This window comes from Emys orbicularis, chromosome 7 (assembly GCF_028017835.1).
Source record: "Emys orbicularis isolate rEmyOrb1 chromosome 7, rEmyOrb1.hap1, whole genome shotgun sequence".
In the NCBI taxonomy this organism is placed as follows: domain Eukaryota; kingdom Metazoa; phylum Chordata; order Testudines; family Emydidae; genus Emys; species Emys orbicularis.
Genome location: NC_088689.1, coordinates 82,411,209 through 82,436,438, shown reverse-complemented (window position 1 = coordinate 82,436,438; position 25,230 = coordinate 82,411,209). Strand labels below are relative to the sequence as shown.

The window sequence follows — 25,230 nt, the reverse complement described above, 5'->3', positions numbered from 1 at the left end:
GAGTTTGGGGCTCCTCCACCAGACAATAGAGGCGATCCCACCATACCTCAAAGCGTGGGCCTTGGGGTCTTCGGTGGCATGTTCCCAGGCATGCTTAAGTGTGGGGTCCTTGCACTGTTCCTGGATAAAATCAGCATCCTGTTCCAGCTCTCCCTGTGCCTCCTCGAAAGAGGAATCTATCGACGTCGGTTGGGGTACTGGGGTCTCGGTGGGTCTAGAGGTCCCTTCCCCAGGGACCTCATCCTCATGATCACGCCCAAGTAGCCCTCTCTGTACCTGGCCCCCGCCTTCTCCTGTCGGGGGGTCCAGGGCGGCCTCCTGTAACAGTTCTCGGAACCACAGCCAGTCTCGCCCTAGGATCACTGGGTAGGCGAGCCTCGGGGTTATACCCACCAGGTGGTCGGCTCTTCGGTTGCGTACTACCAGCATTACCCAGGCCATGGCATACGAATGTAGATCACCATGGATACATTGGACATAAATAGGGGTTCCATCTGGCTCCAAATTAGGCACAAGGTCACCCCGAACAAGGGTTTGACTACAACATGAGTCAATCAATGCTGTCGTAGAAACCCCTTCGATGAGTAGCGGGACCCCTAGTTTCCCTGGGCCCCTCTTCCGAGCCCGGGGGCTGGCAACCCAGACTTGCCTGTAATTACAGTCCATGTACGGGCAATCCCATGAAAATGCCCTGCTTTACCACACTCATAACAGTGGTCTTGCAGCCCTCTGGGTGGGGTGCCTATCCGATTTGGCTTGACCCCTCCGAGTGGCACCTCTTCCCGCCGTATAGGGCCTTGGGAGGAAGGTGATTTCTGATTTGGTTTGGGGAGTTTGCCTGGGGTTCCCCACGGGCGTCGTTGCTCTCCTGTGGGTGTCAGCTGGGACCTTCCCGTGGTTACTGGGCCTCTCCCCACAGGTTCGCCCGCCTTGCGGGGTTGGGGTTCTGTAGTCTCCGCTGACAAGTAATCCTCCATCAGGGTTTCTACCTCCATAAGCGTCGCGGGGTGGTGTCTACGCACCCACTCCTTCCCTCCGGCTGGGAGGATTTGAGGGAACTGTTCCATGATGACCATCTCTGCCACCTGTGCCCCAGACTGCTTGTTGGGCTCTAGCCATCGCCAAGTGTAGTCCTGGAGATGTTGAGCCACCGCCCATGGCCTGGCCCCCATTGGATACCGTCCCTGACAAAAACGTTGCCGATACGTCTCTGTACTGCTGCCGATCTGGTCAAGTATGGCCGCCTTCACTGTTTCGTAGTCCAGGGCGTCTTGGGGGTCCAAGTTACGGCAGGCTGCCTGGGCTGGCCCCATTAAATAAGGGGCTAGCAGGGTAGCCCAGTGTCCTGCCGGCCATTGTGCAACGGTGGCCACCCACTCAAATGTGATGAGGAAGGCCTCAGGATTGTCCCCAGGCCCTATCTTCGTGAGCCTTAGGGGGAGCCCAGGCAGTAGGGCTATATGAGAGATATGATTGCTCTCTATAAATACATCAGAGGGATAAATACCAGGGAGGGAGAGGAATTATTTAAGCTCAGTTCCAATGTGGACACAAGAACAAATTGATATAAACTGGCCATCAGGAAGTTTAGACTTGAAATTAGACGAAGATTTCTAACCATCAGAGGAGTGAAGTTCTGGAACAGTCTGCCAAGGGGAGCACTGGAGGCAAAAGACATATCTGGCTTCAAGACTAAGCTTGATAAGTTTATGGAGGGGATGGTATGATGGGATAGCCTAATTTTGGCAATTAATTGATCTTTGACTATTAGCAGTAAATATGCCCAATGGCTTGTGATAGGATGTTAGATGGGGTGGGATCTGAGTTACTACAGATAATTCTTTCCTGGGTGTCTGGCTGGTGAGTCTTGCCCACATGTTCAGGGTTTAGCTGATCGCCATATTTGGGGTCGGGAAGGAATTTTCCCCCAGGGCAGATTGGCAGAGGCCCTGGGTTTTTTTTTGCCTTCCGCTGAAGCATGGGGCACGGGTCACTTGCTGGAGGATTCTCTGCACCTTGAAGTCTTTAAACCATGATTTGAGGACTTCAATGGCTCAGATATAGGTTAGGGGTTTGTTACAGGAATGAGTGGGTGAGATTGTGTGGCCTGCGTTGTGCAGGAGGTCGGACTAGATGATCATAATGGTCCCTTCTGACCTTAAAGTCTATGATTCTATGATTCATTCGGGGCAGTACGACCTAGCTGCCAGAGTCCATGAAACATGCCCCTACTGTCAGGGCAGTGTGACCCAATGGCCAGAGTTCACAGGGGCCGCTGACCCAGCGGTGGAATGACCAGCTACCAGCTCAGCGGGGAGTCCCACGAAACATGCCAAGCTTACCTCGGTGGGAGATACCACTCCGACACCACCCCTGGTCACTTCCTACCGCAGTCTCAGGCATTGTAGTCCAGGAGGTGTTGGGATCTCTTAGTTCCCCCAGCACTCTGGGACTCCATGGGGTCTGAGGCTGTGGTCCACGTCTCCGCTCCCCTCTGGCACAGGCTGGAGCCTGTCCTCAGCAGGAGCTCCTGGCGCCCTCCCTGACTGAGCTGGGCCGCTCTCTTTTATACTGGTACACGTGGAGCATGCCCAGTAGAGAGAAGGGGGCGTGGCTTCCTCAGCCCACAATGTGGCATTAACCCCGTCCGGTGCGGGGCGAGTGCACCCCATCACAGGCAGGTATAGCGGGGGAGGGGAAGGGCTGCAGGTGAAGACTAAGAGGCATCAGCAGAGCTGTATAGGAAATCTGGGCCTGGGATAGCGGGGGGAACTGCAGGTCAGGATTGAAGTGGATGGATTAGCAGAGCTGTGGTATCAAAGGTGTTGCTGGGTGTTGCAGGTTGGGTTGAGCTGCTGAGAATGCCCAGGGCCGGAGTAGCGGAAGTTTGCGGATTGGGAATGAGGTGCATTGGCCGAGCTGCAGGGGAAAGCTTGTACCAAGGTTTCCTTCAGTTGGTTCTGGCTCAAGCCAGTTCTACCAGCTTTGCACTTCGTGAGCACTTGATCCATTCCTTGACATCAGGGTTTAAACACACTCTGTTTAGGAACATAGGAGTTGCCATTTGGAGCACATCAGCACTCCCTCTTGTCCGGCACCTTGTCTCTGCCTGGAGCCAATACCAGCTGTCTCTGAGGAAAGTATAAACTGCCCCATACTACACAGTTATGCACTAGCATGCCCAAGATGGGGAATTTCATACTCACCCTGGTTGTCTTATGTCCTGAAGCTGGTGCCCCTTATGATGATTATCCTAGCTAGTGAGACTGCAGCTATTCGTAGAGATCTCTAATGCTGTCCTGAATTGTACAAGGCTCACCACCTGCACCTCCCATCCTTAAATTATATATGTATATAATATACTGGTTACCATTAAAAACTAAATGCCCACTGTTCCTGTTACCTGCAGAGTCCATGGTATCTTCCCCTACTCAGGAGAAAACATTGCACCGTAGGAGCTGCAAACTAGCAACCATGATTTTCAGTGGCACCCACTGTACATAGTACACAAAACTGCACTGAAAGGACATTATAAAGGTTGCAAAGTCAAGTGCTCAAAAGTTCGGTAATGCCAGAATTAAGGTGGCCCTGTGCCACCTTAATTCAGTCCCTTTGTGCATATGCCTTATGACACAGTCTTTAATTACATGAAATCACACACACACACCCCAAAAGAACCCTATTACACTGATTTAAATGGCTGGGGCATAGAAAGTCTTTAATATGAGGAGAAAACACAAATAGTTTAGGCCCCTGTTCAGCAAATCATTTAAGAATGTGCTCAGTTTAAAGCACTGACATCACTGGAACGTAAGCATGTGCTTAAGTGATTTGCTGAATCGGAGCCTTAAAGAGGAAATGGTAAAAAGGGAAGGAGGGTGTGGGACAAAGGCATATAAAATAACAAGTGGTCCAGAGACGGTCACTAGGGTGCTCTGATTTAGTGTCTTAGCACAAGAACAAGACAATGGCTGATTCAATTAAAAGGAAACACATCTGAAATGGATTGAAGGAAATACTGGGGTTTTTTTACCTGTGCTTGATGAGCCTGTGGAACTTCCCACCACAGGAAGCTGTAGCGGCCTCCAAGTCAGTGTTGCCAACTTTTGTGATTTTGTACGTCTCGCAATATTTATTGTTGTTCTTAAAGTGCCAGCATCTGGAGTCCTGTGATTAAATCTGATTTTAAGATGGTGGTGGTTTTTAATAAATTTCTAGCCCTTCCTTAATTATGGAGATAAGCTTGAAAAGAAAGGATCAAAAACCAGAGAGCAAAGAAAAATAACCTACATTTATTGGTCTTTAAAAATCTCGTGATTTTTTTAAGCCAGTCTGATTTATTTTTGGAGACTGGAATCATGAGTTTTGATTCCGCTTAAGACTGGCGATATTGTGAGCGGAGATCGATGCATCCTATGATGGCTACATCCTCCTCCCACCCCCTCTGCCCATGTGTCTGTCTCTTGCCCTTGCTGCATCTTGCCGTGTAGATTGTGAACTCCCTGGAGGAAGGATAACCTTCTTATTCTATGTGCAGCACTGAGGACCCTGGCTCCCTGATGTGATACAGGTAATTAATAAGAATTTAGAAGGGCTTAGGTAGCAAGTCCCAGTACAGGATGCATAAACATCCTGCTTTGTAGTGATCACAGAAGAGACTTTTTTCCTCTTCACTTCTTGGGTTCCTTTCAGATCAGATGAACCAACTGGTCCACTTAATCCACCTTCATTACAATTTATATCTGACTACTAAAGAGAGGGCTACTTATTCCCAAGGAGCCCAGAGCTGTGTCACTCCTGCTAGCTGTCCTGTCTGTTTGTTTCTGGCCATAACAGACATGCGGATAGAGAGGAGGTAAAGTAATGGATCAGGGTCTGTCTCTCTCACAAGTGAGAATGCCAATCAATTCACTGCACACTTTGGGGGCTATAAACAAGAGTCTATTGGACTATTTCTCAAGTGTGCCAATGAGTAACTGTTTTGTTTTCTTTAGAATTGTCTCTAATGCTACAACATTAATCAGGATCTAATTCTGCTTTTTAATGTCTAAATAATTTCCCATCACCTTTACCCAACCAGGTATATATGTTGGAGGCAGTATTATGTGGCCAAGATGGATCTGATTATCAGACAACATGTCAGAGTCAATGACTGGGTTTCAGTGGTCCTGTGGGCGCCCCCCAGCTGCCAGGAGGGGTTGTGGGTGCAGTATCTCTGAAAATCAGGCCTCACGTTTTCCAAGAATCAGACTTTATTTGTATATGTATGTATTTCGTACAAAAGCTATGTTAAAAGAACATTATTAAAGTTGCAAAGTCAAGTACTCAGATGTCAGGAAATTCCAGAATGAAGGTGCCTGTGCAACCTGAATTCCAGCCCTCTTGTGCATATACATTGATACAGTCTGTAATTACATGATCACATACTGTTTTTTTCACAGGACCCCTGTTTCATTTGGTGCACAGGATGGATGGTGCTCAGTTAATGACCAGCTGTGTAATATTTTGTTTTCTCATCGTTCAGTGTGTGGTCCTAGGCCCTATTTTACTGCATGCTATTCAAACCTTGTTCTGGAGATAGAATTGTTAATTTCCTTGAGGGTTTTTCTGTGGCACACATCAACATTGTATCTGAGGGTCTCACAAACATTAATTAATCAATCTTCACAACACTCCTGTGATGATATCTCCATTTTACATATGGGGAACTGAGACAATGAAATTAAGGTCAGATTTGTCAACTATTTTTTATTTATTATTTGAAAATTGTTATTAAACCTTCATGGTAATATAATACAAAATACATTTTGAAACAAAAAGTAATTTTGAAACAAAAGAATTAAATGGGTTCATTTATCGAAATGCTTTGTATTGATTTTTTTTAGAACGAAATGTTGTCAAATCGATAATTTCTGTTGGAAGATATTCAACCATCTGTAGTATTTGTCTATTGCATTGTTTGCAGAATCTAGATACTTAAAACAAGGCATTAAATAGTTAGGGATATCCATAATCTTACGCTGGCCACAATTATAATCAAACCCAGTATTCTTATCAAGTCTAGAGAGAGGTATATTTCAGCACTGCAGTTTTAACTGTGATTCAGAATAAATACTTTTCTTTCATCAGCAGCTCTTCTTACATCAGCAATCTCAGCATATAAACACAGCACAAAACCTTCTGGAAAATGAAACACAGAAACTATGGCCACAGTCCTGCGATTGGATATACACACACGTTAATGATGCACATTTATCAGCCCCACATGCAAGTCCTCATACAGAATTAGATATTACACACTTTTCCTATTAAAATAGCTACTGTATAGAATTCTGTTCCCCCGTTATTCCCCAAAATTCAACTGTCAGTTGATAACTCTATTAACTGATCTTTCCCCTTTAATGGTATCCCTTGAAAGAAAATGTTTGGATCCCGAAAACAAGATAAAAATGAAACAATACAACAGAAACAGGCTACAAGTCTATAGCTGAGTGGGTTGTATTGTGATGAAATATGCATTCCTTTATATTTGACAAGAATAAAGTAAGTTTCTGATGTGAATAGTATAAGATTTATGATTATGTTAGCTGTTTGTTGCTTTGCTTTTAAATGCCTAGGCATTGAAATGCTGTTAACAATTCCTTGCTCTTCTCTACCCTAAATCTCAATGCACTTTACAAAGGAGGGCAGAATCATTATTCACATTTTACATATGGGGAAACTGAGGCACAGAGAAGAGGAAGTGGTTTGCCCAAGGTCACCCAGCAGGCCAGTGGCAGAACCGGGAATAGAACCCACGTGTCCAGAGACCCAGACCAGTGCCCTGTGGTCAGTCCGCTCCTGTCACCTTAACTGGGGTTTGAAACAATGGGTGAAATCCTCGCCCCACTGAAGTCAAGGGCAAAACTCCCAGCTTCAGGAGTTAATTACAGGAACTCTGTGCCAGCAGTGCAAGGGGGTGTCTTGAACTAGAGACTGCTGTGTTTTGCTGCATATTGGCTTGAGAGGGATAACCAGAACAGCCAGAGCTAGGGTAGTTTAATGCTAAAAGAGAAGTGTTTTGGAAGGGTATAAAAGGGGCTGTCACTTAGGGAGACCAGATGTCCCGATTTTATAGGGACAGTCCCGATATTTGGGGCCTTTTTTTTTTTTTATATGGGCTCCAACTAGCCCCCACCCCCGTCCCGATTTTTCACACTTGCTATCTGGTCACCCTACAGTCGCTGGTAGGGGTTAGGACGGGAGCTCTGTGGGGGCAGATTATCCCACACTTCCCTACTGCAGGAGTCTTGTTTCTTCCTCTGAAGCAGAAATCAGCCACTGTGTGAGGCTGGATGGGTCTCAGTCTGATCCAGAGAATTCCTGTGTTTCCTGTGCCTATCAGTGCTGAGTTTCACTAGCCAGCCCAGCATTCCCCCGAGTGTGGGACATGCCCCCTGGGGACACAAAGGCCCAGCTGGGGTGGGCATGGAATGGGCAAGTCCTGACATGTGGCGGGGTGTAGGGGAGGCATGATTGCTTTCATCTTAATGCTGGGAAAGGGGTGGGGAGGACAGCTTTTTAAAGCCTGGAGAAGACTGCCCTAGCCTGTGTGATGCTGCCAGGCCATGATGTTCCGCTCCACCTGCTGCCCTTGGGTCCTTTTTGTCTGGTATCTCACTGTCACGTCAGCCATCCTATTGGCTAACAGACTAGCTGTGTCCCTGTTATCCTGCAGGCTTACACAGACACATAGGGCCAGATCATGGCTATAGTTATGCAAAGTGGGGGAGGGCACAAGGAGACCCTTACCTACCTTACTGGCTCATGTGGAGGCAGCCAGCGCCTGTCTTCGTACAGGTCGTCCGTGCGTGTAGTCCCTGACTGCACACAGGCGGGCAAGCTGTTGCTGACATGCATTGTGACTCTGTCTCCATAAATCCAAGGGCATGGTTAGGACCGTGCCTGTTTCATATCCACTAGTGCTTGGAGGCCAGCTTTGGGAAAGGGCACCTGCACCCTTTCCAAGCACGGTGCTCACGAGGCTTCAGTACACAGCTGGCAGAATGCCTCCTGCGACTACCACCAGGGCTGTGTACCTCCCACACTACATCTGTGGCTGGAAAGATGTAACCTCGCCCATCGGGAAAAATGGACAGAGGAGGAAGCATGGGATGAGCAAGAGAATTCTCCTTCTCTTCCTCACCTCTTTGTTTGCTTGCAGGGATAAGGTTGGCACATTTTACCTGATCTTCCAGTCTATTCAGTGTCTCCGAATAATGAACGCTAACCATTCTTTCTCACGCTTTGTGCTCCACAGCCATTAACAGTGGCTGAATTGTTCTGTGTTACACATCAATTTACAGGAGAGTCAAAGGAATTCCTAATGGGAGGGTATAAAAATTATCACATCAGTGCATTATCATGATCAGTGTGGGTTTGCATTGGCAATGTGACATTTGCGGCCTGTTATATTGGTGAATTGGGACCTGATGCATGGCAGAAACTCACTGGCTGAGTTTCTTTTTTTTTTGTTAAAGTGGGTGGGTTACATCTCCTTAATCTGCTTGGCTTCTCCCATTGCCTCTCAGGTTTGTTCTCTCTCTCTCGTGCGGCTGTCTGGATATATCTGTATTGCTGCTAAGCCACGACAGGTAGAGATGGTACAGAGAAACCAGTGCAGTGGGTGGGAGAACAGAGGTTGTTGGCAGTGATGGGGCTGGTAGGGCCCAATTAACACGCACCTACTTGCATGCTAAAGCACTCTCCCCTTGCTTGACATTTTGGTGGCACCAGTTCTTTTCCACAGCATCGCAAGGTGCTTATCTCTGATTCCTGCAGCACCACCAGTTCTCCCATCACATGCCCCCTAGCCAGGTGCAATATCATGTCTCTGCCTGTATTGATCTGAGCATTTCTAAGGCACCCGTCGCTCTTCTATCGCCCCAGGTTCCTATATTGGCACCCACCACTGAGCACCTAGGCACCAAACCCAACGTGAACAGTGGCACGACGTATGGGTGAAACCCTGGTCCTATTCCAGGCAACTGGAAAACTCCCATTGACTTAAATGGGACTGGGATTTGGCCCTCTGTTTTTATTTCAAACATGTCTCAGATCTAACTGTGGGAAATTCTCTCCTTTCTTGAAAATAGCTAACTTTCTCACTGCCTTCTGGAGGAGGCTAAAATAGGAGCTCCTTGGGAGAGACTCCTAGCCAGTTGGCCCATTCTTGGTACTCTACAGCAGTCCCCTGGCCATCTTATTTGATTTTACATGGAACAATTTGGATCCCAATTCAGCTGTGGAAGGCAACATTAAAAGAAAACAATTGGCCGTGTAATAGCAAACAGAGTCACATGTGCACCTATTGTGTTAATGCCCCCTAGGAAATGATTTTGGGTCACAGTTCTCTGGATCTTTTGTACAAGAAGTCAAAAAATTACCAGACAAGTCACTTAGTATCTTGACTCTTGCGCCCTTAGTAGCAGCTTGGGAACATCTTACAAAGGCTTTGAGGACAAGTGCCTTTCCCTTGGCTTTAAACTGAATGTGCAGAATGGAAAGAGCCGTTAGCAAAGCCCAAATTTCTCATCTGGATTCAGAACTCCCGTATGAGTCAGTGTGGGTGCCAGGGTGTATCTAAGGGTGCAGTTGGCCATGTGAGTATAGTGATCAAATGTGAAATAGTTGCTGATGGGGCATGTAAAGAGGCACTGACAGACATATGGGAAAGTGGTGCTATTGGGCTGGACATTTTGAGCATGAATGCAGCTTCCTTTGCTTATTACGACAATGAATTATTAATGCAATGATTTTATCACTCTCCTCAGACTAGTTATTTCAATAGCTTCCTGGTTTTCAGTGAGAGGTTCTGTTGGCTTCAAGTCACTTTGTTTGCTTTTCCTTCATTATAGGATTCCTTGAGCATTGTTAGTCTGATTATAATTTTTCAGTAAAATACGTGAATAACAGCAGCAAACCAGCCAGGGGCCTTTAACACTTGTCATTAAAGATCACCCAGCACTTTTCACCTTGTGGGTGGGTACAGTATTGTTCTTCACTCCCTGCCCTAAACCCTGCGTAGGGTGGCTGTGCATTTTAAGCCATGCCAGTGATGGCTGTACGGTTCTTGTACACACCATAGTTTGAGATTCTAGGCATTATGGATGTTGTCTGTTATTAGGGCAAATCAATCAGACAGTTGCCTGAGTGTAAACACAAAAAGGACTGTATGTAGGTAGTAGGGCCTGCAATGAGCAATGTCTTTGCCTTGATGTATCTCACTAACTCTTGTATTGTTTATTGTGGTAGCCTCATGGCTAATTAACCTCCTTACGGATTAGCCACTTAGTTCCTGGATCTGAGCTCAGACGTGCATGGCACATATTCCCCGAGAATCCCATAAAGCCAACAGCTGCGTGTGAGCTAGTGGGGTGTGTCTGATTTTACAAGGCTGCAGCGATACGCATGATGCACCTGAGATCAGACTTAGCGTGCTCATCACCTGGGAAACATCACCACTGTGAGCAGAGGAAGTGTCTATCTGGGGAAGCCAGTCTTGTGCGACTCTAACACTGACAGATGAGGGTGGTAAGAAGTCAGATCCATTCCCTTGGTGCTGTTAAGGGCAAGTAGGGGCAGATCCCGAAGTCCACACCCCATTCTGCCAGAGTAAGATATGGCCCATGCTGGAAACCGCATGGGCTCTGTGCTACACACACACACCCCCTTTACACAGCCAGTTGTGTTTGCCCTTGTCATCTGACCTGTGGCCCTGCAAGGTCCGGGCTGGACTCACCACGCACATCTGGAAAGGGGCCACTCCTCGTACCTGCCCTGCTGGCACACAGCTCTTGGTTCTGGGCTACTGGGCTGTGGGGGGGAGGTTGTGCAATTTATTTTGCTTTCTGTTTTTAATTTACTTAGTGATGCAGAATTGATCCCCCTTGGATATCTCCGGGCTCTTGACATTTGCGCCTTTCAGCTCAATTAAAAGAGCTGACCACAGCTACTTCTTGGTGCTTTATTATACAAATCGACTCGCCTGGCTTTCTTTCCTTTATTTCTTTTTCTCCTCCTGCCCTGCCATGCTGTAGATCGCACGATGGGCCCATGACATCTGAGGCTGCCGTCCTCTGCCAGCTACCTCAGAAACCCCGCTTTCCACAGCCCCGTATGGAGCTGAGCAAGCGACAGGGAATGGGAAAGCTGCAGAGGAATGAGAGGAGATACACAAATGAATAGAGGGAAAGCCCTAGGGAACATCCCAGGGCCCTGGACCCAGAGGCCCAGAGTGGGATGGGAGCTCTCTGGGTCAGCATTGCTGAGGAGCAGGCCAGAATGGGCACATAGCTAAGGGGAGGGACGGTAAAGGCTGCCCATTGTGTTACCGCTCCCTGCCCTTGGCAATTCACAGATCAGTATCAGAGCCCAGTGCTAAGGGCTGCTTCTCTGATCCAGGGGAGGGTATCGGAGAAAAGTGGCCTCCAGGCTCTCGGGAAAGGAGCCGTAATGGTCACCATGCGCTGTAGAGAGGGGTCAGGGCAGTGGGGAAGACAGACGAACCCAGCAGGGCGGGGTTAGGTGAGAGGCTGAGGGCACTGCCCAGTGGACGCTTGTGTTGGGACGGGGGTGGCAGAGCCCTGTTCTGGCTCTCGAGGGAGACTTTTGATCCTAACCACAAAGAAAAACTAATGATTTCTAGCCCAGTATAGTACATGGTCTGTATTACACTGTTTGCTCATCCGGTCCTGATTGTATCTGAAACTCCAGGTGCACACACAACCAGCTTCCCCAGCCCCGCCCCGCCTCAGCTCCACAATAGATAGAAATCAGAGCACTACCAGACCAGAAAAGACTAGCAGTCTGGCCCCGTACACCCCCTCCCCACTATAGACTAACCGTTTAGCCCCTGTACTCTGCCTCCCCACCATAGTGGAGGAGACCAGTGGTCCATCTAACCTGCTTTGCTGTCTCTGATAGTGGCCAATGCTGGCTGCTCAGCAGAAGGGCGAAGAGTCGCCTGATGCCCCTGCTCTCTCTCAGGTGCTGGGGTTTGCTGCCTAGTCCCCATCAGCAGTGCTGCACATTCTGTTTTTACTCACGTGCCCCAGATGGCCAGCGAATTCACGTGCCTCGGTTGGGAGCCCCACTTGAGGCACAAGGTCTGGCTGTCAGAGATGTTGAACACCAATAGCTCCCAGGGGTGGCCACTGGAGCAATGGCTGCTCAGCGCTTCTGAAAATCAGGCCCGTGGTGTCTCAGGATGGAAACCTAGAGCTGCCAGACCCCTTTGAAAATTTGGGCCTAACCTTTGTTTAGACAGCCCCACGCTATATCCCCCAGCCATGTGCCTGGTGAAGTAGGGCCTGTTCCACCCAAGTGTGAATGGAGTAGCTGCATGCTGTCTTCTTGCAGTAAGCAAAGAAATTGCTCACCCCCTTTTTGCGCAACTCTTGTTCCTCTCACTTTCCACATTCTGGGCCGGGCCAGCCGCGTTGCATGGGGTAACGTAGCTGAGTGGGAAGACAGTGCACCTTATCCCCCCCCTCACCTCCCGTCGTGCCAGGCCCTGCCTCTTGCTTCCCTTTCCAGGGATGATGTTGATGCTGCACTGACTTGTGTTGAAGACTCTCCTCTCGCTCTGGATACGTAGATGATATTTTAAAATCTCGTACATTCTGAAGGAAGGAGCTGGCTCCCGTGTCTGTGCTTAACCTGTCCTTTCAGTAAACCTCGTTAGGCTGCCGTTAAATGCCATCTCGGTATGGGAGCCTCCCTACCGCAGTCAGTGATTAAAGGCAGAGCTGCTGAGATATCTTCCCTGATTCCTCTCCCCGTTCCTCAGCCCATGGGAAAGGCTGGTGCGTTGCAGACCAGCTCAGTGCTGCCCAACTGACTCTCCTAGGCTTTTGCACTCGAGGTGTAAAAATAATCTGGTGTGACGTGAGAGGATTAATCAGCTCTGGACAGAGACACTAACTCCCTCGCCATCTCAGGGGCTATGACTGTCCACAGAGTGGCAGCAGCTAGGGTTGGCTGTGGCTAACTGCCTTCTCTCTGTCTGCTCTGGAGACCTGAGTTCAATTCCTGTCCTAAGTCACGACTGAAAAGCTAGACTTATCGACATGCAAAGCGAGCAGTGTCTGTATGGATTTAGTTAAACTGGTTCAGATCCCTGTATAGACGCTTATCTCACTGTGAGTGGCTTATTTCAGCTCAGCTTAAGTCAGTAAGGAACTGACGAGGGCAAAACAGCAAGAAGCCTGCTTTAAACTGAAATGACAGCCCTTTGCACCTGTTTACTGGAGTCGGTTTCATATCAAAGCTTTAGTTAGACAGCGTACGTGTGTGTGTGTGTGTGTGTGTGTGTGTGTATGTATAGACAAGGGCTATGGTTAGTTCCTCCTCCTTCCCTCTCGCCCTTCAAGAAATGAGGGGAGGGATCCCATTGCAAGATCTTTCGCAGCCCCTTGGTTGCTTCTTCTTGTCCCGTTGTGAGTTAGTGATGGGCACTAGGGGGGCAGTGGAAGCCCCTTGCAGCCTGGAGCTCTGAGGGGGGAGTCTGTGCTGTAAGATCTCCACAGATCTTTAATAGTTTGATTTATGTAGCTGCGCTGTCCTGATGCTGATGCAGTGTCCGGTCACAAAGGCTGCTGAAAACGCTCTCCCACAGAGAGAGAGAGAGAGTGTGTGTGTGTGTGTGCGCGCGCACAACGCATCCTCCGCAGGTGAGCCTGTTCTAGCCCCCATCTAGAGAGCTGGATCTTTGACTCAGGCTCAACTCCTGGTGTCAGTGGCCCCATAGGAGCTGATGCCCTCCTGGGGTGGGATGAGCTCAAATCAGCTGTGTCCTGGCTGTTGCAAAGCATGTTCTCTTCTCTGTGGTCACTTCTTCTCTCTTGTTTTATTTGCAGAGACTCGCTGGTGCGGCTGAGAAGTTCCAAAAAGCCCACCGCTGGCAGGACAACATCAGGGTAAGGCTCTGACTCTCCCCACAGGTGTCGTGACCTTTTTAATGGGCTCGTCTCACTGTGTCTCTGTCTTGCACTATGTTTCCCAGGGTAGAATTTAGCCCACCCATAGCATGTAAGCCCTGAAACCACTGGAGTTCTGTGGGAATCATTGAGGCAGAATTTGGGCCTTCCAGTTCTTTCTTTCTTGGTTTTATCTCAGTCTTTGTGGTTTTTCTCCCTCCCCTTCTCCCCATCTGCTAGCTTTTCATTCCCGACTTTCTCTCTCTCTCTCTCTCTCTGTCCATTCCCTCACTCGCGCTGTGATTTTTAAAGCAAGCTGTGTCTATGACACTCTGTTCATCTCTGCAAGTTCAGATACAGTTGCCCTGCTCCTCGTCTTCTGTCCCTGCTGCCTGCCAGCCCTAATGAAAGTGAATGAAGTAATTTTAAGCTTGTTTCCAGCATTGCTTCTGTCTGTGCATGCAGGTAATAAGAGCAGTCAGAAGACAGAAGGTGAAGGTCAAGCTAATGGTTAAACACTTTGGTATTGAGTTCCTGTGGAGAGCTCCCTAGAGAATTTACATCTTCTCCATCTCAGTAGACAAGTCATCTGCATGGTCATCAGGGACCCTATTTGGAGGGGCGTGCTCGGTGCAGTAGGGGGTCTTGTGTTAAATGACAACAGACGCGCACACACACGCTTGTGTGCCTATTTTTCTATTGCCTGACAGTATTTCCGATTTGGGGTTGGTTCTGGGGGAAGGAGTAATTGAGGCTGGTGCAGGGAAAATGTTGTTTTAATGATTGCATTTGACTTTGTAATTATGGCAGTGATAAAGCGCAGCAGGAATCTGAAGGATTCTGCCTGGAAATGCTCTCAAATTATAACAATAATACAAAAGGAAGAAATGGTTGTTTTCCTTTCAGTGCAAATGGATTCTGGAAAAAAAAACCTCTGAGAGACCAACCCCCAGATTTTGTGACCATTCCTCACTTTGAGGAGTACCTTACTCCATGAGTAACCCCAGGCTAACATGAGAAACCAGCCCAGAGAAACCACCTCTTGCACTGTCAAAAAGATATTGGCCCAGCCTGTGTCTCCAGCAGGTTCCTGTCCCTTCTATGTTTTTATGCCTATCACAGCAGCCAGATGTGGCCAAACTCTCGCCATCTGTAAAATGGGGATAAAGATCTCCTCCTTTGGGAGCACTTTGAGATCTGTGCATGAAAAGCACTAGAGAAGACCTTGGAGGTGTTAGTATTATCTCAATGGAACGAACTGGCCATCTCTATTTCTAAGGAACAGAGGTTGAGCTCTCTGAGCATTGCTAAAGTCTCTCATAGCACAGCACGTATGTGTTGCGGAGATCTAGTGTGTGCTGTTTGCAAGAGGAAGTGGCCAGAGTACTGTTTGCAAAGAGGGATGTGGAATGGGTGTGTGTGCAGAGGAGGTGTTTTGTGGCATGACAAAACCTCCATTGTGAAGACTGGGCCTGGAGACAGAAATAAGGAAGGAACTGAAAAGATGTGGGGTAGATGAGAGTAAGACCTGAGGCCAAATCTAGCTCTAAGATACCCCCTTCCTGGTCCATACGTTGACCTCTGAGGAGCAGAATTTGGCCCAGGCAATAGAAGAATGAAGCAGGAGGGAGGAGCCAACTGCGTTCAGTTTGCCACTTGACCAACTCATGATGGAAACTGCTATCTGTGCGGCTATAGCTACTGCCTCTCTCAGTCTGTCCTCATTTGCTTGCTTCCCAAGATCCTCCTACACTGTACTGCTCAGGTTCTCATAGCACCAGGAGTTGTCTCTCATCAGACATTCAGGAAATGCTGAGCTAGAGTATCGGGGGCGTTGTCAGCTGCAGCTGCCTGGCAGAGGAAGATCTGGAGATGCACATCATGTACAAGATGTTTATTCTCCACAGTGTTAGATCCCAGTGACTTCCTGACAGTAGGGGAAGGGTCTGGGATCTGGAGTATGGTCTGAACCAAAATCCCAGCTCTGAACACCCTTTGGGTGGAAGATCTGGATCTGAACTCTGCAGGCTGGGCCCATCGCTCCAGGAATCTGATACCCCTTCTATCCCAAGAAGCCAATCTTAACAGTAATCCTGTCATCTCATCCCCAGATAGTTCCCTGGTCAGTGCCTAATGTGCAGCTGTTTCTGAGTTTATGTGGTTGTTTGGAGGCCTCTGTCTCCTAGAGAGCAGGCCATTCTAGATTAAATAAACTGGGGGGGGGGCACAGTCTTTAATTCCTCATATGCATTACTTGTGGTTTGAAGGTTCTCTTGTGCTCAGTTTCCACTCTCAAACTTCATGGGCTATACGGCTCTAATTTTTCCTTCAGCCCTGTCTCCGTAGCCAAGATGGACAATACATTGGAGTGAAGCTCTGCAGCAGGCAGAGACATGCACCTGGCCCCTCTGAAGCCATTCCAGAGAACACACAACTGCCTCATGGGTGAGATCTTGCTACCTACAGTAGCCGACTCTCAGGGCTGAGGTTATTCAAGGAGAAGGCTGCTTCTAGAGCAGGCAGCTGGGAGGATGCTCTCATGTTTGGCTGCATCACATCCAACAAAACTCGGGACACCAGCGTCACAAAACACAACCTCAGGCCAACGATCAGCAGAACAGCTCAGAGGAGCAGCGCACAGAAGGGAGGTGTGAGCCCTCCCTTGGCTTCCATGAGCAGAACTTGTCAGCCACTGGTGCTCCCACAAACACACACTGACCTGCTAATGGGGAACTCCAACTGCTGGGTTTCAGGGCTGTTATAACAGAAAGTTGTAGGCAGCTGTATAGCAGGTACTGTAGGGACAGGTAGAGTTTATTCCTGTCCCATTTCCATTTAGGAAGCAGCATGTGTATTTCTCGTTTCTGAATCATTACATCAGATGTTGTCTTACAGAGATACCCAAGTTGGCACTCTTCATAAAGCAAGGTTTGCCCCAAATGGGTAATACCCCCCTTCCCTTTGCTAGCTGGCTTTGTCCTTTCCAGTTTCATACTTATCCTGTTCTGTGAGACGCTCAGCAAACCTGCTTGAAATACTATTCCCTTCTGTTTTCCTTAAAGCCCAGGGGGAAATGCTGTAAGGTATTGTGCACATCTATCCCCATCTGGACACCCTGGACTTTCCCCCCCAGGCTTGTAGCAGAGTGTCTGTGGCATGCCTGCAGCCTCCCAGGGGTTAACGTTCCCAGGATCCAGCAGCAAACCAGGTGATATTTGCACTCCTGCTGGAACTCTTATTTTCAGGTTTGCAGCTGGACTAGTAGCCCCTGTGATGCAGAGGCCACAGCATTCTCCTTCTGTAGTGGCTTTGGCATCTCATTGAGCTGCAACAAACATACAGGGGCAGCTGCCATTGACTAATTAGGATGTACTGGGTACAAAGAGTGCCTAGAGCTTCATGTGCTCTGAGCAAGCTTAGACAGTGCCCTCCACTTGAGCTGGAGATGCAAGTGAGGCTGCTTTTAGCTACTCTCTAGTCTCTGCCATAAACAACCAAAAGTGTCAGGATGTCACCTTTTCAATCCACAGGGAATATGCCAATAGACACGTGTTCTTGCCTTGTCTCTTTGGAAGGCAGGCACCATCACAGAGATCCAAGGTCGCTCCAGCAAGGACTCCGAATTGCCTTGCTCTGAGCTCCAGCTCCCACAGGAGCAGCTCTGCTCCCTTCATTAACGTCACTGGAGCGCGAGAGCTGGAAGCCCTGAGGCCAGCCGCGGTGGTGTTTTGTGCTGCGAAACAGAACCACTTTTTAGGCAGCGCCAGCAGGCAGTGGCTGACTCAAATCAGCAGGCATGGCAGTGAGCAGCAAACTTGTGTCATGGGAAGCAAATGAGCCCTGATTCACTGGGGGTTGCCCCTTCCACCTTGATCTGTCCCCGGATTGGGGTACCTCTGAGGCTGGCTCTGCTTGGCAGCAATGATGTAACAAAGCTTCAGATGCCATGGCACTGAGTCAGCACGTACTGTCATGGGAAGGGCACACAGCTGTCAGCTTCACAGGCAGGTGCTTGGCATAGTCACTGGCCCAGTAAAACCAGCTTGCTGAGGCTTTTAAAGAGCCCTGACACCCCAACTTCACAAAGGCATATGTAATTCTCTGGTTCCCCATTAAATTGCCCTGTGTCTTTCTATCAGTCCCACTCCTATTCTCACTACAGATGGCTGAGATACCTGCATCCAAGCACAGCCCTTCACCTCCTGCTGCCTGCTTCATTCTCTGATGCCATCACTTAATGTGCATTGCATCACAGTCATTTCAGTCGTGCTGGCGGGTGATGCTATAGATGCAGGATTGTGAGGCCACCCCTGAATCCAGCAGAGGAGCCATGCGCTTACCTGTCAGGACCATGTCTCCGTGGAGATTGGAGATGAGGAGACAGAACCGGAAACCTGCACCTGAACACCCCTGAGACACAGAGCAATTTTGCTCTGGAGTCAGGCCAGATCTCTGAGACTCAGTCCAATCTCTCAGGCAGGGGCAGACATAATCAGCAGCAATTGGTGGGGAGGGGAAGGGGGAATACAAAAGCTGTCACTCGGACTTAGTTTAAGAGGTGTCCTGCTGAGCAATGGATTGAAATCCCCACTACCGTGCATTGTTTCTGCCGTGTCTGTCCTGCACCGCAGGAGATGCCTTTCAACAGGCGATCCTATGTGCATTGTGTTTTCTTTGAATATCTTCATATGGAAGGGGTCTTCATTGTCCACTCCTCCCCAACTCTGTGGGGTCTCTAGTGCCTCTTTCTGCCATGCTCCAGACAGCCCACTGATGCCTGTCTGACTGCAGGCTGGAGGGGGTATCTCCCTGTCCCTGTGGCTGAGCGTGCTCCTGGCCCAGCACACCCTGGTCCCCAATAGCCATCTAGGCCAGCTCAGGTACCTGAGAGACTCATGGCTCTGAGGCCAACCTGTCTTCTCTGGCTCCCAGCACATGACGGAGGCACTTTAAGGTGTCCAGGCGACCAGGCTGCTGCTCCTCCTGAGGAGCTGAAAGGGAGGTGAGCAAAGTAACCTCCAGGCTCTCAGCCCCATGTACTCAGCTCATACTTCTCTGCACTCAGTCCTTCTCAGCCGCTGGGGAGGGAAGGGGCCTTCCCCCCCCACACACACACTCCTCTCCCTTGGCAGGATCTATAAGAAAGCCTCTGGTGCGTGGGGATGGGAGCTCCTGGCCGAGAGACGCAGTGGGATGGTGTCGGGGCTCCGGGAGTAGCTATGGAGGGGAGAGCACTGTGTCTAACTTGACACAGAAAGAGGAGCTTGGGGAAGGCTAAGACGTGTGAGTTTGTCCCCGGAGAGTTTGTGAGTCGTCTGCTGGAGGATGAGGGGTGGGGTTCGCTGGCCCTGGGCGTGAGCAGGGGGTGTGGCAGACAGCACAGGATCTATGGGGGAAGTCCAAGGACATCTCCAGTGGGCTGGGAATTCTCAGGGAGCGCAGGCCCCTCTGCACTGCTTCCTATGCCCTCCCTCCCCTACCTGCCAGCCCATACATGGCCTCTGCCTCCCCCCTTTTCAGGGATGGGGGATCTGGGGAGATTAACAGGCACAGGGTCAGCCCGTGTTTCTAGAGCACAAGGCAGCACACGGCAGCTGCTCCCAGCCAGGACTCCCTTAAATCTGTGGAACCCCAAAATGAGAGGCTTCCTTGGGGCTGGAGGGAAGGGGGATTGGGCCGCTGAGGCTCAGCTCCCATCTGTCAGGGCTAATGCTCTCCCCAGTTCCCTCTGCTCCTTTCTCTTCTTCAGTGTCCTGTCTCCCTCTTGCTTCCTCCATTACCCCCCCCCCTTCCCACCACCTCCTGCCTCCATCTTTAACTAGCTTCAGTGACTGTGACATTTTCTTACTGCTAGTGCTGCATCCGCTGTGGGCCAGCGCTACCTCTCCCTGAAGGAGGTGGGGCTGCCTCCACAGGGGCTGCAGTCACAGTCTGAGAGAGGGCCCTTCCCTGAGAACCGGAACGGGAAATCTGGATCCCAGGGCTGAGACCTGCCCCCCTCTCCCAGTCATTCTGGAGCACCTCAGACTGGCATTGGAAAGGGGTTGAATGGCAGATTCTCCATCCTGGGAGATTGGATGTGTTTCTAGACCAGGGGTGGGCAAACTACAGCCTGGGGGCCACATCCGGCCCTCCAGACGTTTTAATCCGGCCCTCGAGCTCCTATCGGGAAATGGGGTCTGGGGCTTGTCCTGCTCTGGCACTCCAGCTGGGGAGCAGGGTCGGGGTCTTGCCCCACTCTGCATGGCTCCCAGAAGCAGCGGCATGTCCCCCCTACTGCTCCTACGCATGGGGCAGCCAGGGGGCTCCGAATGCTGCCCCCTCCCCAAGTGCCACCCCTGCAGCTCCCACTGGCCGGGAACCACAACCAATGGGAGCTGCAGGGGTGGCGCCTGCGGACAGAGCCGCCTGGCCGCACCTCCGGGTAGGAGCCAGAAGGTGGGACATGCCGCTGTTTCTGGGAGCTGCTTGAAGTAAGTGCCGCCCAGAGCCTGCCCCCCTGACCTCTTCCCACGACCCCACCCCCTGCCCCAGCCCTGATTCCCCTCCCGCCCTCTGAACCCCTCAGTCCCAGCCCGGAGCACCCTCCTGACCCCCCAACCCCTCATCCCCAGTCCCACCCCAGAGCCCGCACCCCCAGCTGGAGCCCTCCCGCAACCCAACCCCCAATTTTGTGAGCATTCATGGCCCACCATACAATTTCCATACTGATATGTGGCCCTCGGGCCAAAAAGTTTGCCCATCCCTGTTCTAGATGATCTGCTCTACTTCAGACAGAAGTGAGTTCAGGGCAGGTCTCTGGCCTGTCTCATCCAGGAGGTCAGACAAGGCGATCGCAATGGACCCTTCTGGCCTTGGCGTCTATGAATCTATAGGACCAATAAGCAGACTTGCTGTCAGCACCCAGGGGGGCCAGTGCTTTTGCAGTAGATTTAGTATGGTTCCAGTGTCCTTCCCTCCCCTCTACAGGCCCCCTCCAATCCATGGGGAGAAAAGATGGCACCTCTCAGTGCTCCGGACTCTGCCGAATGTGTGTGTAACCCTTCTGCCCATCTAAGTTGGCAGCAACAAGGGCCGGGTTCTGTATCTAGGGGTTCCGTTTCAATAACTCAATGCAAAACCGGCTCGAGCCCCCACCCAGTGACCTGGGACAATTACATACCACCCCCTGGGCGTCTCTAAGAGGCAATACTTCCCCTCTCGCAAGCACGGAGTCTGAGTGTAGCAGAAAATGTTTAATAACATGAGGTAAACGACATCAGCATTAAATTGGAAAAAACACCACAAACAGGATTCCTAACACAAACCATGAGCAAAAGACCCACCCCAGCAAATTGAGCCGTGTCCTTTCCCTTTGGTTCTTGAATCCAGCAACCCAAAGATCACCCAGAGTCCCCAAAGTCCAACACCCCCAAAGTCTCTTGGGTCCAGCAACCACCCAAAGTCCCAAAAGTCCAACAACCCCCAAAGTCTCTGTCCCTGGTCAGTGCACCCCCAGAGTAAAAGGGGAGCACGCAGGGTGTTAAGGGGCACCTTACGTGATCCGAGGCCAACCGGCCGTCTCTCCGTGGGGTTCCGCCGCAGCCTTCACCATGAGCCAGTCCACTTCCTGCCGTCCCACAAACTGCTCTGCTCTACGAGCTGCTCCGCTCTGCGACCTGTGAGCCGCTCCAGCCGTCCCTGCAAATGGCTCCGCTCCGCTCACCGACCTGTGAGCCGCTCCAGCCATCCCCGCAAGGCTCCACGCCGCTCGCTGCTCCTCCAGCCGTCTCCGCAAACTGCTCCGCCAGCCGCTTAGCAATATAGCTTCAGGCTCCCCCCCTAGTTAACACAGCACTCAGTGATCTCAGCTCTTAGTAACTTTAGCTCTTTTGTGATTTCAGCTCTTAGTGATTTCAGCTCATAGTAGGGGAGCCCCAGTGCTGGTGCACCATTGGCCCAAAGTGAATTCAGCTCAGCAACCTGTAACTAGACTCCTAATGGAATCAAAGTTAGCTCTGACATTCAACAGTGGAGAGAGGAGGTGGTGCAATTGGTGTTTCAGGCCCTCAAAAGGGGCCCATACCATCAGGTAGAAATGCCAGGCGGGTGGGTGTGCCTATGCAAACAAGATCAGCCCCTGGAGTTCTTTTCCACACGCGCCATAATTCACCACCAGATGTCAGGGTAGAGCTCATCCTGACTCTGCTTACGTGTGTGATTGTATACATGACTATAGCCAGTTACAATGCTCTTTGTGTGTATAGATATTGATAGATAGGTATAACTAGCTGGAGTGGAGGGGATGTGGCTTGCTATGGGTAGCTCTATTTTCATAGATTCTTAGATTCTAGGACTGGAAGGGACCTCGAGAGGTCATCGAGTCCAGTCCCCTGCCCGCATGGCAGGACCAAATACTGTCTAGACCATCCCTGATAGACATTTATCTAACCTACTCTTAAATATCTCCAGAGATGGAGATTCCACAACCTCCCTAGGCAATTTATTCCAGTGTTTAACCACCCTGACAGTTAGGAACTTTTTCCTAATGTCCAACCTAGACCTCCCTTGCTGCAGTTTAAGCCCATTGCTTCTTGTTCTATCCTTAGAGGCTAAGGTGAACAAGTTTTCTCCCTCCTCCTTATGACACCCTTTTAGATACCTGAAAACTGCTATCATGTCCCCTCTCAGTCTTCTCTTTTCCAAACTAAACAAACCCAATTCTTTCAGTCTTCCTTCATAGGTCATGTTCTCAAGACCTTTAATCATTCTTGTTGCTCTTCTCTGGACCCTTTCCAATTTCTCCACATCTTTCTTGAAATGCGGTGCCCAAAACTGGACACAATACTCCAGCTGAGGCCTAACCAAAGCCGAGTAGAGCGGAAGAATGACTTCTCGTGTCTTGCTCACAACACACCTGTTAATACATCCCAGAATCATGTTTGCTTTTTTTGCAACAGCATCACACTGTTGACTCATATTTAGCTTGTGGTCCACTATAACCCCTAGATCCCTTTCTGCCGTACTCCTTCCTAGACAGTCTCTTCCCATTCTGTATGTGTGAAACTGATTTTTTCTTCCTAAGTGGAGCACTTTGCATTTGTCTTTGTTAAACTTCATCCTGTTTAACTCAGACCATTTCTCCAATTTGTCCAGATCATTTTGAATTATGACCCTGTCCTCCAAAGCAGTTGCAATCCCTCCCAGTTTGGTATCATCCGCAAACTTAATAAGCGTACTTTCTATGCCAATATCTAAGTCCTTAATGAAGATATTGAACAGAGCCGGTTCCAAAACAGACCCCTGCGGAACCCCACTCGTTATGCCTTTCCAGCAGGATTGGGAACCATTAATAACAACTCTCTGAGTACGGTTATCCAGCCAGTTATGCACCCACCTTATAGTAGCCCCATCTAAATTGTATTTGCCTAGTTTATCGATAAGAATATCATGCGAGACCGTATCTAATGCGAATCAGGACCCATTTCACCCACTACCAAGACACTTGCTCAATGGCAGCTGCCATGGAGGTTGCATGCTGAGTTGGATGAACGTTCGCTCCTGTCAAGGCTGTATCCCCATTTTGAACTTTAGGGTACAAATGTAGGGGCCTGCATGAGGACTTCTAAGCTTAACTACCAGCTTAGTTCTGGTCCGCTGCCACCATTCCCTACCCTGGGAAGCTTTTAGAAACTCTCTCACCAATTCCCTGGTGAATACAGATCCAAACTCCTTGGATCTTAAACAAGGAGAAATTGACCCTTCCCCCTCCTTCCTTTCACCAACTCCTGGTGAATACAGATCCAAACCCCCTTGGATCTTAAACAAGGAGAAATTGACCCTTCCCCCCTCCTTCCTTTCACCAACTCCTGGTGAATACAGATCCAAACCCCCTTGGATCTTAAAACAAGGAGAAATCAATCAGGTTCTTAAAAAGAAGGCTTTTAATTAAAGAAAAAGGTAAAAATCATCTCTGTAAAATCAGTATGGAAAATAACTTTACAGGGTAATCAAACTTAAAGAGCTCAAAGGACCCCCCTCTGTCTTAGGTTCAAAGTATAGCAAACAAAGATAAACACTCTAGTAAAAGGTACATTTACAAGTTGAGAAAACAAAGTAAATCTAAGACGCCTTGCCTGGATTTTACTTACAATTTTGAAATAAGAGAGACTTGTTTAGAAAGATGGGGAGAACCTGGATTGATGTCTGGTCCCTCTCAGTCCCAAGAGCGAACCACCCCTTAAAACAAAGAGCACACACAAAAGCCTTCCCCCCCCCCAAGATTTGAAAGTATCTTGTCCCCTTATTGGCCCTTTGGGTCAGGTGTCAGCCAGGTTACCCGAGCTTCTTAACCCTTTACAGGTAAAAGGATTTTGGAGTCTCTGGCCAGGAGGGATTTTAGTACTGTACACAGGAGAGCTGTTACCCTTCCCTTTATAGTTATGACAGCTCCCTTTGGCGGATAGCAGCCGTGCTCTCCTTGGTGCAGGAAGGGGTTTAATTTTAGGCCACCATTCTTAAAGCTCCTTCCCCAGGAGGAAGAACAGAGATGGCCTCAACTCAGAATCAATATTGTTTGTAGTGTCGGATGGGAAAAGACATGTTTCCTCTTGTTTCTCCTGTCGGGTCATTCTTCTTCTGAGCTGCAAATGCTTTTATCAGTGCTTTGCTCCTGTCATCAGGAACTCTGGTGGCAGCCTGGTCTCTGACCTCTTGTCTTGCAGTGCAGCTTCACGAGCCGGTTTGTACTGAGTAATGGCAGCATGTAGATCGTGGAGTGGCAGACTCCAGGCTCCTCTGGGACACAGACTGAGCTTGCTGGTTCCTATAGAGCCCAGTGGTAGGGGCAGGAGCAGTCCATAAATGTGCTGCACACTGGTACCTGCAGTAATGGCATTCATTAACTTCCTTTGGTGGGGATCGCTGGGATCCCCCGCACATAGATCCTGCATTACAAAGACTATGCCCTCTAGCTGCTCTCATCCACCCTGGAGTCCATTGAGAGAGCCCCTCCCTCCATGGCACATCCGCAGTGCCCCCAGACAGCGTGGCTCTCAAATGTCGATCGCCATGTGGGCTCAGAGTCCCATTCTAGGAGTAACATGTTGCTCTGTCACTTGACTGGATTCAGTGCCAGATGAGCAGCCCTGGAGGCTTAAGCCCCATCCCCAGAACAGGTCCCGTAGGAGTGTCCAGCACAGCAAGCTTTCCTGTACCCTGTCCCACCGCGGTGCCTTGATTCAGAGCTTCAGGGGCCATCTCACGCAAGAAGGAAGTTGAGTCCCCGCGGCTC

At 49.6% G+C, this 25,230-nt stretch overlaps 1 protein-coding gene across 1 annotated transcript in view; it reads left to right on the top strand.

Moving 5' to 3' along the window:
• CACNA2D2 (calcium voltage-gated channel auxiliary subunit alpha2delta 2) overlaps nucleotides 1–25,230 on the top strand; it is a 581,166-nt gene that overhangs the window by 307,545 nt on the left and 248,391 nt on the right. The window contains exon 4 of the mRNA XM_065407282.1: nucleotides 13,899–13,958. Coding sequence (XP_065263354.1) covers nucleotides 13,899–13,958 — 60 coding nt within the window. The remainder of the gene's footprint in view (nucleotides 1–13,898; nucleotides 13,959–25,230) is intronic.